The sequence below is a fragment of the Miniopterus schreibersii genome (genome assembly GCF_964146895.1).
Source record: "Miniopterus schreibersii genome assembly, chromosome: 9".
In the NCBI taxonomy this organism is placed as follows: domain Eukaryota; kingdom Metazoa; phylum Chordata; class Mammalia; order Chiroptera; family Miniopteridae; genus Miniopterus; species Miniopterus schreibersii.
Window position 1 is genome coordinate 26,353,109 of NC_138118.1, and position 12,507 is coordinate 26,365,615.

The window sequence follows — 12,507 nt, forward strand, 5'->3', positions numbered from 1 at the left end:
TTTTTTCCATCCCTTCACTCTCATCCTGTGTGAATCTTTTGTTCTGAGGGGTGTCTCTGGTAAACAGCATATATTTGGGTCATGTTTTCTTATCTATTCAGCCACCCTATGTTTTTTTAATTGGGGCATTTAATCCATTTACACTTAAGGTTATTATTGAAAGATACTTATCTACAGCCATTTTGTTTCTTTATGTCTGTGTTTTTCATTCTCTTCATTTCTACTTCTAATTATAGCAGTCCTTTTAACATTTCCTGTAATGCTTGTTTTGTAGTGATAAAGTCTTTTAGCATTTTTTTGTCTGGGAAGCTCTTTATTATACCATCTATCTTGATTGATAATCTTGCTGGATAGAGTAGTCTTGGTTTCAGATCCTTGTTTTGCAGTACCTTGAATACTTCATGACATTCCCTTCTGGCCTGTAGAGTTTCTGATTAGAAGTCAGATGACAGCCTTATGGGAGCTCCTTTGTAGGTAGCAGGTTGTTTTTCTCTTGCTGCCTTTAATATAACTTGACTTGAATTTTTGGCATCTTAATTATGATATGTCTGGGTGTGGGCCTCTTTGGATTCTTCTTGCTTGGGACTCTCTGTGCCTCCTGACCTTGTATGCCTTTTTCCTTGACCAGGTTATGGAAGTTTTCTGCCATTATTTCTTCAAACAGGTTCTTTAACCCCTGCTTACTTTTGACCTCCTCTGGCACTCCTGTAATACGAATATTGTTGTTTCCTGCTGTACTGCAGCTCCCTTAGACTGTCCTCCTGTTTTTTAATTGTTTTGTTTTTGGGTCTCTGATTGAGTGATTTTTTTCTACCCTGTCTTCTAATTCACTGATCCAATCCTCAGCTTCCTTTACTCTCCTGTTTATTCCTTCCAATGTATTCTTTATTTCTGCTATGTCATTCTTCATTTCTGACTGGTCATTTTTCATAGTTTCTATATCTTTTTTCATGTTGTTGAGCATCCTTGCAATCAGTATTCTGAACTCTGTATCTGAGAGATTGCTTATCTCCATTTCATTCAGCTCTTTTTCTGGAGACTTCTCCTATTCTTTCACTTGGGGCTTGTGTTTTTGTCTCCCCATTTTAACTACATTTTTGGGTTTGTTTTTAAGTGTTAGGTAGATCTGCTAAGACCTTCAGTCTTTTTGGAGGGTCTCTGGTACAGGCCAATGTCAGACGCAGTTTGTGAGTTGCCCTGAGTACTCTGTTTAGAGTTATCAACAACCCTAGGCTTGAGGTCTCTACTGCTGGGGCTGAGTGGGTTTGGGCAGGACCAAGATGCACACCAAAGTCTGGTTTTCTAAGGCGAGGGTCCTGAAGCAGATCAAGCAAAGACTCAAAGCATACTGAGGTCTGCCTCTTCCTGCAGACTGATTAAACTGATTCTCTTAATGAGCCTCAGGCTGTAGAAGCTCCACAGGGTGGGGTGAGAGGCTTTCCAGCAGGGTGGGGCAATTACTTCCCCCCTCAGACAAAAGCAAAAAATTCGACACAGGAGAAAGATGTCCTCCACAGTCTGGGGGAATGAATGAGCACAGGAATCCAGACGGGCATACCCTGATCTCCCTCTCCAGAGCCCACAACCCCAGTCTCCACACACAGCTCCCATCTACTCCATGCCCCCTTCACTGGAGCCCAAGCTGTGTCGCTGCACACAAAACTTTGTGTCATGGTTCTTTAAGAGGGTGCCTGCAGCTCCAGCTCCCTCTCCCAGGCAGACAGAAATCCAGCTGCTTTTCACAGCCAGATGTTATGTGGGCACCTTTCTCAGTTCTGGTGCTCTTGACTGGGAAGCCCAGGCTAGGGTTTAGGCCCCAGAGTCCTCTGTGGGAGCCCCCCAAAGCTGAGATATCCCTCTGGATGTTCAGCTGCTGCCTGTGGAAGCCCAGCCAGCCCTCTGGCATCCACACTTCCAACAGTCTCTGTGCGGTCTCCACTTTTCCTCCTTGGTTATGAAGGTGCTCTCTAGCTAGTCTTCAGTTGGTTTTCAGGGTAGTTTTTCTATGTTTTAGTTGTAAAACCAGATTGTTCCCAGGAGAGCGTCAGTGTAGCTTCCACTCAGTCTGCCGCCATCTTGGATCTCCCCAATTTCCTATTTATAATTCTAAAAGTGTTTTAGGTGTAGAAGCCAGAAGATAAGTAAGTCCCACAGTACCTCACAAGTGAGGATTCTATGAATATTGCATCTTCATCTAACAAGTCATTCATTCACCACAGATGTTCTAAATGTCTACCCTATTTCATGAGTGTCCGAGGAGACAACATAGGGCTTGTTCTCAAAGGGTTTCTTTCCCTGTACTCCCTGCAGCACATTTCCAACAGATTCACTGAGCATTGATTCATCCCGCCTCAACTTATTGTAGGTTTTTAAAAACAAACATCTTTGTTCACTAAACTGAAAGCTTCTTGGAAACACAGAATAGATCATATTCATCTTTGAATCTGGAAGCACCTAAAAGTATCTTCAACACAAGGGTTTGATAGATCCTTGCTGAATTAATTTCAAAAAAGTTACCTAATTACTCTCTGTAATCATTTAAGATTATGGAATACCAAGTATCCCTCTTCTTGGTCAGGCAACAAATTCATATACTTGAAATTTGTATTAATCAAACACATGTGGCCTTGACAGGTGCTTTAGGAGCTACTAATTGACCAACCGACCAACCAAATATGCAAACAGAAACGCAACCCATTTCTTCTTCCTAACCTGTCTATGGACAATGATGTATTATTACTGTCCAATTATGTGATGCTGTCTTCCATGTGGCTGTCTTCAATAAAACTTCTGTTTACTTCTGCTTGTGATATAATACAAAGAAAATGAAGGAAATGTAGGTATTTTTTTGTCCCACCTTCAAAAAGCCAATCCAAGGTCCCCTTTTAACCAAGGGGTAAAACTTCACTGAAGAAATAAAAAGGATTGCTATACCGGAGTCTCAAAAAGATGTGCCACCTGGCAGTTCAATGATTTAATTGGGAAATACTACAAATAGTATTTGGGGCAGGAGGAGGGGTAGATGGCATGGATTCAACTACACCTAGAAAAACTTATCTTATGCTACAAAGTCAAATACCAGAGGTTATTTCCAACTTTGGATTGGATTACCCAGAACGTCTGTGTCACAGAGCCCTTCTGTGGCTAAGCCAAATACCAGTTTATGTAATGTTAATGGTTGGCTGGGGAGGGATGTTATCTTGGCAAATTACAATAACTGGTCAATAAGGATTACTAAAAACAACGTAAATTTAGAGGGTATGTCCACATTCCAACTATCTAAATTACAGATGTACACATTCATAAAACGTCTTCCATCATCAGAAACAGTAGAAGTTTCTCATGCAGAGAGTCCTTACTGAAATAACATCGATTATCAGAACTCCTGCTCAGTGCATGGATAGTATGACAGTCAATCATTGTGAAACCTCTAAGGCCTATACAGGGCCACAGTTTGACAGTGACTTGTGCTTACCAGCCTGAAGTCATAGTGATGATAATTACTTTCTTTTTATTTGTTAATTTCAATTTTTTTTTTATTTCTCAATTACACTTTACTTTCAATATTATTTTGTATTGGTTTCTGGTGTACAGCTTAGTGGTTAGATAATCACATACTTTGTATAGTGCTCCCCTCGATATTTCCAGTATCCAACTGGGACCATACATAATTATCATAATATTAATGACTATATTCCCTATGTTTTACCTCACATCCCTGTAACTATTTTGTAACTACCAATCTGTACTTCTTAATACTTCCACCTCTTTCTCCCAGTCCCCCAACCCCCTACCCTCTGGCAACTACCAGTTTACTCTCTGTGTCTATGAGTCTGTTTCAATTTTGTTTGCTCATTTATTTAGTTCTTTAGATTCCTCACATAAATGAATTCATATGGCATTTGACTTTCTCTGACTGACTTATTTCGCTAAGCATAATACCCTCTAGGTCCATCCATGTTATCACAAATGGTAAGATTTCCTTCTTTTTTATGGCCAAGTAATATTCCATTGTATATATGTACCACAGCTTTTTTATCCACTTGTCCATTGATGGGCATTTGGGTTGAAGTTTTTGCATAGCAAAAGAAACCATAAAAAAAATGAAAAGACAACCTACTAAGTGAGAGAACATATTAATCAATGACACATCTGATAAAGGGTTAATATACAAAATTTATAAAGAACTCATACTACTCAACACCAAAAAAATAAACAATCCAGTTTAAAAAATGGGCAGAGGCCCAAAATAGGCACTCTCCAAAGAGCACATACAGGCCAATAGACATATGAAAAGATGCTCAACATCGCTAACCACCAAAGAAATGTGAATTAAAACCACAATGAGATACCACCTCACACCTATCAGAATGGCTATCAACAGTAAATCAACAAACAACAAGTGCTGGTGAGGATGCAGATAAAAGGGAACCCTTGTGCACTGTTGATGGGAATGCAGATTGGTGCAGCCACTATGAAAAATCAGTATGGAGGTTCCTTGGAAAATTAAAAAGGGAACTGCCTCATGACCCAGGGAATCTACTTCTGACTATTTACCTAAAGAAACCCAAAACACTAATTTATATGCACCTTTATGTTCACTGCAGCATTATTTACAATTATTTTATTTGAAGTAGTAATGTGATTCATTTACTCATTTTTTACACAAGAATTCCCTTCATTATCTACCTGGTATCCTTGATCTTTTCCATGAGAGCCAGCCCAGGGAAGGGCACTGGACTAGGCTTAGAATCTGTTACTAGGGACTGACAACATTTTAATTCTTCTTTCTCAAATGCAGCCTAATTTTGTAGTGGATATGTCTCAGGAGCTGCTTGTGCCTGTGGCACTAAACATCTATATACTTGACTAAAAAGCACTGTTGTGTTGGCCTAAACAGCCTGACACTGACAGCCTGAATATAGATTTTACTCACTGGTCCTCCTGGCATCTCAAATCCCTCTTATTCTGTCTATTCCTTAAACAAATAGAAAACAGCCTAACCAAAACACAGGGTATCCAGTGACCATGTCAAAGGAACTATGATAATAGTTGAGTAAGTTGTGCTAGTTATAAGCCTTGGGCAATGAACAAGGTTTATGGATTTTTTACTTATAACTATATGCTGACTCTGCAAAACAGTATCAGCAAAAATCTTATCCCTCTCATTATAGAGTGGCTCCCTAATGTGTTCTTTAAAACTTCTGTTTTCAATGTATTGAGATGAAAGTATTGCCTCCGATATTAGAAATATGTCCTGTTCTTAAAAATATACCCTTTTGCCTAGCCAGCATGGCTCAGTGGTTGAGCGTCGACCCATGAACCAGACAGGAGGTCACAGTTCAACTGCCCGTCAGGGCACATAAGGGGCGTGTAGGAGGCAGACAATCAATGACTCTCTCTCTCATCATTGATGTTTCTATCTCTCTCTTCCTCTCCCTTCCTCTCTCTGAACAATAAAAATGTATTTTTAAAAATTAAAATAAGTATCCCCTCTGCACATTATCAGATGGCAAATAAAAATGCTAACTTAGGATGGCATTGATGGCATCAGTAAAAATGGTCTTGATATAGTTATTGCATTTATATAACATTTGTGACTACGGAAGAGTCCAGCTATCCCTCACAAGGATGTTTCTGTCCCGCAAATTTAGGCAATCACTAAATTGCCTAATGAGGTAAATATAAAAAAAGAGCTTGGATTTGTAGTTCCACTGGTACAAATTGTCCCAATTTGTCCTCTGATCAGGAGTAAAAATCCCTGGCATTTTTCTGTCACCTTTCCAAAAGTTTAAGAATTGTTTGTAGATAAAACTAAGCATTTCTGTTCTTATCACATATCTAGTCATATGTCCTATTAGATCCACAATTAATTTTAATAACAGGCCATAGTACTGCCTTTTGTGGGGCACAAGGCTGGGTGGGCTCTTATTCTCTTAATGATTTAAAAACATTTCTGTCTTTACAGCAAATGTGTGACTAGGGGAAAAAAAGATGATAAACCTCAAATTAAATGAACACCATACACCAAATCCCCTTTGTGACTAAAGAGATCAGACACAAGTTGACTGAAGATGGATAGCCACATTATGAAGAATAGTTTCAGAAAGACAAGCAAATGTAGACATACCTTGTTCTTAAGGAATGATTAAAAAGGAATCTTAAAAGACAATTAGTTATCACTCAAATTTTGTACCATAGCTCCAGCCTGCCTAATTCATGCCTTTGTAAGAAGAGTGAGAAAGGTAGAGTAAGTCACTTCAGTAAGGCTCATATCTATGAAAACATATGGGCTCTCAGACCAGATAAACCTGGATTTGAATCCCAACTCTGCAATTTTCAAGGAATGTGGTGTTGCAAATTACTTAAACCGACAAGCCTCAGTTAATGCATCTCCTAAAATAGATAACTATCTTCTTACAAAGTTATTATGAGGTTTAAAGGTAATGTGTATAACATGTTTGGCACATGCTAGTTTCTCAATAAATTGTAGCTAATAACAACAAGAAGAACCATGTTAATAAAAACAATAAAAAACATACTGCCAACAGCAGAGACGGTGGAAGTGTGATGGGTCTGGCGTCAGACCACCTCAGTTTTTATCCTGGCTTTCCTTTCCTCATAGAATTCACATCTTATTGAAAAAAGAATGTTCTCAGTTTATCTCTTTTCTCTCATAACATAACATCTTCATGGCTTTACTTTGACATCTGAGGCTCTTAATTTGAGCAAGTTACTTCTCTCTCCACCAGTTACCACAGCTGTAAAGGGGAGTTAATAATAATAATATCTACTTTATATGCTTGTGATGAGAATGAGTTCATCCATGTAGAGTTTAGAATCATGTCTGACCCTGACACATTATAAGAACTGAATAAATGCTAGCTATTGCTGCTGCTGTTATTTTAGTCATTGTGTAAAGGACACTCCAAAACCAGGACCAACCACCTGTATAAAAATGACTAATGGTTAACAAAGTAAAAATGCAAAGGTATGAGAACTCCTGAGAATGGCAAGACAGCATTTCTGACTAATGGCTGGAATAACATAACATGAGAAGTTACCTCAAGGGCAAAATCAAAATTAGACTGCAGATTACAAATATGTGTGACCAAATAACTGGTAATCCTACTAGGGAAGCAGGGCTTCTAAGTACTTCACTGCAAACAGTGTTTGTGAATGTCACTTTTAAAGCTCAAAGCCACACACACACACACACACACACACACACACACACACACACACAAATCCCCCCCAAAAAAACAGTGAAGAAGAGGTTAAGGGAATACATGTTGCCTTCTTCCTTCCCTCAGAACACGATGTTTCCCCCTCCCCATCCTGTGCCTTGCCATATTTCTGAATCCTTTTTGCAAAAGTCAAAAAAGCAGCACTAATCCCACTGTGCCATGTCCCAACATACCACTTAAAGAAAATTCAGCCACCTAGCAAATGTAATAAAGAAGAATTGCTGTACCCATAAACCCTACCCAACCAGAGCATTCCAATTTGCAAAGATAACATACTCCTGCTGCTTTGGATGTGGCTCTATGGAGAGGAACGGAGAGTCTGGGATTCAAAGTGCTGTCTCCAGCATCTCATGGATTAGAATGACAACATCTGAACCAGAGTGAGTGCACACCTATTTGTTGTCTATACTCCAAGCCCTCTAAAACATCCACTCTCTCACACAGGGCCAGAAAATGGGTCAACTCAGTAGAATTCGTTTGGGTCTCCAGGAAAAGCAGTAGGGATGACCTTGAAAAAGTCCATTTTAGGGTATGGTGTGAAAAACAAGAGGCAGGTTTTTAATAATCTTGTGTGGCTGCAACTCACTCCTCAAGAACAGTAACTTCAGCAGCCACTTCATTATATTTCTACTGTAAATGACACAGGCCTGAGCCAAGTCTGCACCAAAACACACTTCAGAATTCAATCAGAGTTAGGTCATCTGCAGTCTATTGCAAAGTGCTGAACTCAAAACCCCTAACAAGGCATCTCAGCAACAGTATTTGTCTTGCCACTAATGAGGCTCTTTTTCCATGAATAATGAATTAGAACATCATCTCTGTTGCCAGGTACACAACATAAACAAAGCTCAACACAAGGACTTTGGTATGGTGAGTTTGTCCATTTGCAACAAAGGAATTTTGCAACGTGCGAGCCAAATTCTAATAAAGGGTGGGACAGCTGTTGTAACAAATAATGTGAACATATGTTATCAGAATCTAATAAATCAGCTTTATGTTGTTGTGGAACAGAGGCCATGCGGTGGGATACATAAAGATGTCAGAAAGCTCCAAATTAGTTCATTTCTTTATTTTGTAATCTGTCTTATAACACAAAGCTGATGATTTCTCTAATGAACTGAGATCTTCATGAAAGAGCCTTAAGAGATTTGAGATCTCAAAGGCTCTACTGGTTAAATCTTTTTTTTTTTTTTTAGGCCTTGCTGTATCAGGTTGAGCACAGGTTGGCACTGGGGATAACACTAGAAACTTGCTATCCACTAATGGGTACAGGTGGCATTTGGAAAAATGCATGGCCACCTGAACCAAGTGCATGGGATTATGTTCCTTTGGTACCAAAAGACTTTCAATGTATAAGCATTTTGCCTAAGGTAGTTTCATGGCTTAGACTTCCAAAGTCAGCCAAACAGTGAGATTCCAGCATATAAACAGAGCACAAAAGTAAGCTGTTATAAAGGCCAAACAGTCTTTATTTTGTTTACTATAAAGTGTGCCACAAATACTTTTCTCTTTTTCTAAAATCACTTCCATACTAGGTAGTGTGTATCTTGTTACACAGGGTGCTCGTGTTTGCACAGTCCAAGAGATGTCATTACTGGCAGAGGGCTTTTAGTTTCCATCAGTTTGAACAAGAATTAATAACAAAACAAAACAAATGCAGTCTTACAGTGTCTCAGTTTCCCTAACTGTAGGAACTAACAATTACAATCTATTTCATAGATTCCTTATGAAGAATTGTGTGTCAAAAATGAGACTTAAATATAACATAGTTGGTCCATATGTTTGATGAATTCCTGGACATTTTGACCTGACTAATTTGTTAAATGCACTAAAAATACTTACTAAAGACAGAATATTTTATAAAGTACAAAATAATCATGCAGGATAAGTAATCACTCCCTAATATCCATTTTATAAGCAAACATGTTTATTTTGAGGAAAGAGTTAATGAAATAAGGCAAAACAGTATGAAATCCTGCAGAAATTTCAGTTACCAGGTGATGGTAGGTAATATGTGGAATAATTTTTATAAACTTATTCAGATAGTCACAGATAATGGCAACATAAGCAGAACAGTTTTCAAATCTTTAGGCTGTGTCAGTTTATTTTTCTGGTTTATTAAGAACAAGTAAAATGGAATAAACTCGTGGGTGAGTAACCAGAACTGCTAAGGGACTTCAAAGAAATGGGGGTATTCTGCTAAGGAGGAAAAGACCTAGGATGAAAGGGACATAATTTTATCTTCAAATATTTACTGAGTTGTCATAAGGGCTGTAGCAAGGGCTACTAGCTGTTCAAAACTGCTTCAAAGGATCAATATGACCAATAGGTAGTGGTCACAGTCAACTGATGTGAGGGCCATAGCAGGAGTTCCAATAGTCAGTGCTGTCCCAACAGGGTATGTGCTGCCAACAGAGGTTCTGAGTGCTTCCTGGCAGTGGAGCTAATAAACTGGAACACCCATAAATCTCATTGACAGGATGAGTGTGAGGGGAATCTGCTGGGAGGGAAGGAGAGGAATGTGGCACAGAATACTCAATATTTCTGGCCCCCAATAACCATTAAATTGTAAGATTCTATAAATGTCATATAAAACTGTTGACAAAAATTCTCTAAGAGGATAGTTATCAAAGGGCTGTGTTTTTTAAATGATCCTTCCAATCTAATCTTTTTTTTTAATCCTCACTCACCAGAGGACATACTTAGAGAGAAGGAGGGGGAGGGGAGGGGGAGGAAGAATGGGAGGGGGAGGGGGGGAGAAACATCAATCGGTTGCCTTCCCTATGTGCCCTCACCAGGGACTGAACCACAACCCAGGTATGTGCCCTGACTGGGAATCAAACCGGGAACCTTTTAGTGCATAGGACAATGCTCAACCAACTGAGCCATTCCAGCCAGGCGAATCTAATCATTAAAATACATCAAAAAGAGGAATACTCAAGTAGATAAAAATACCCAAGGACTTACCATCATACTTTGCTAAGACTGCCTGAACATCAGCGTATGCTTGTAGTTCCAGAAGGGCTTCTAAAAGGTTTTCATGGATGTTGAACATGCTTAGCAAAGGGAACTCCTTCATTAACTAGGAAAGAAGAAACCAAGGAATAATTAATATATACCTCTCATTTTTAAAAGTATAACTAATAATGAATTGTAATATATTTATGTAATATAAACATATAATGTAATCTTTAGAAGTATAGTTAATACTGAATTATAAGCATTCATACCAATTATTATTTGTAAAGCATTAAATGCTTAAATTTTTTCCTGCTATTTTGGAAAAAGGCAACTTTCAATTTGTGAGAACCTAAGGTAGAAGAAAATCCAACAGACAGGGTGTTTCATAAAAACTGAGAAAGGTGCTTAGAGGTAGTGCTCAGTAATGCTGAAGTACCATAGTGTCCCAATAAAGTGAAGGGGTGAAAACTCTCTCTTAGGTGTTAACATTTAAACATCATTAAGAACAGTTTGGATGGAAGTCAGAGAACAGAAGGGGAAGTAAGCAGACACTACTCTTTCGAGCTGCCTGGTGACAAAGGAGAAAAAATAGGAAAATAACAAAGGTGACATGGATTGAGAAAATATGTAATTAGTGACAGGGAGTGGTAGTAAAGGGAGTGGATCTTCAGCAGTCCTGCCTAGTGTTGTCAATAAAACAGGAGTCAAGATCATTTTCTGAGACTGAGAGAATGGGTGGCAGGGAGAAAGTTGGGCAAGATGGGCATTAAAGTACGAAATAGCCACAAAGGGTAGAAATGCTTAGGGAAATGCTCAAGGATTCCTAAGGCCATCTTGAGGGTCTAAGAAATTGGAGACAATGAATTTACAAAAGCTACAACTGGCATAATTGTCAAGTTTTAGCTGACAGCTGCCCAGGTCCAATAGCAAAGATGTCAAATGAGTTAGGTTGAGCCTGAGCACACTGAATTAGATTCAATGAAAAGTCAAGGAGCAAGAGAGTTGACAAGAATAGTAAAAGAATGATTAAAGGAATGGCCTAAAGGTCCTAGGCAAGATGGCAGAAAGCAAGGTCCAATGAGAGTTAAAAAATAGTATATTGAACTTCACTGGAAAGCAAAGAGAAATAAGAAAGGACCAAGATTTCAGAGTAAAATTTTTATCTTAAAGAAAGGTAAATCTCATCTTAAGGGAAAGATAACCAGGTTCTTTATAAAGAAAAATATATATATACATATATATATGTAATATAAATGTATATACCTTCTATTTTATCTCCTACATGAATAACTATTTTATTTAACACAGTGACCTGTAAAAAAGTGATAACTTTTTGACATCAACATTGTTAAAAGCAATTTTGCTAAACAGGCTAATTCAGCCTTAAGCAGGAAACCAGTGGATACATTTACTTAAGTATGTACTTCTTACATTAGAAACATTTGCTATATTGTTTTGTTTTTTCAAGGCCAAGAATAATTTAGCATATCTCTAAAAATAATTTTCTGCAGCCCCAAAGAGCATTACATTAGCAATGAAAAACACCTATCAAAATGATTATGTATTCAATATGACTGTCTGAAGCCCCTAGAGACTGCGTGCTGTGTTTTTTATTGCTAGTAAAGGAAATGAATAAGACTACTACACATTGTTGATGTTCTCTAACCAATAAAAGTATTGCTTGTTCTGGGTTAACTTTGTCCAGGGTCTTAATACCACCATCTTTGTGGGGATGGCTCCCCCATCCTCATATCCTGCTCTGACTTCTCTCCTAAGTGATTATACTAGATCAATTTATAAACTATCTCCTTACAGTTTTACCTGATACATTAATACTGTACTCATAAATTCCTCCTCCCTCAACCAACCCTTCAAACCTGTTCTTCCCCCTTGGTATTTCCTACCTTGGAGAAAGAACCACTAACTCCTATTACTCTCTTCACCCTACCCACTACAGTCACCTTAGAGGTCCCTACATCTCTAAATTAATATGTAAAAATTGCCATCAGGTTCACAGAAAGCTGTTATACAAACAAACAATAAACAAGCAAACATGATATTAAGAATCATTATCATCTCTTTTTCTCTGACCCTGCTGCTAATACCTTAGGTTACGCCCTCACACTTGGCCTAAATTGCTCTTTGTCTCTGGATCACCTCTTTCCAATCCACCCTTCACACTGTTGTCATAACGGCTTTTCGAATATTGGAGTCTATCATGCCCCTGATTAAAAGGCAACCACAGACATGGCTGGACCTACCCAAGGAAATAGGCATACATGAATACAAGTTTACAAAC

General features: G+C 38.5%; 1 protein-coding gene across 9 annotated transcripts in view; it reads right to left on the reverse strand.

The window, feature by feature from the left end:
* The window catches only part of ST7 (suppression of tumorigenicity 7), a 333,226-nt gene that overhangs the window by 110,869 nt on the left and 209,850 nt on the right, over window positions 1–12,507 (reverse strand). For all 9 annotated transcript variants that reach the window (XM_081147743.1, XM_081147742.1, XM_081147750.1 and 6 more), the window contains one exon: window positions 10,215–10,329. In XM_081147743.1, coding sequence (XP_081003869.1) covers window positions 10,215–10,329 — 115 coding nt within the window. The remainder of the gene's footprint in view (window positions 1–10,214; window positions 10,330–12,507) is intronic.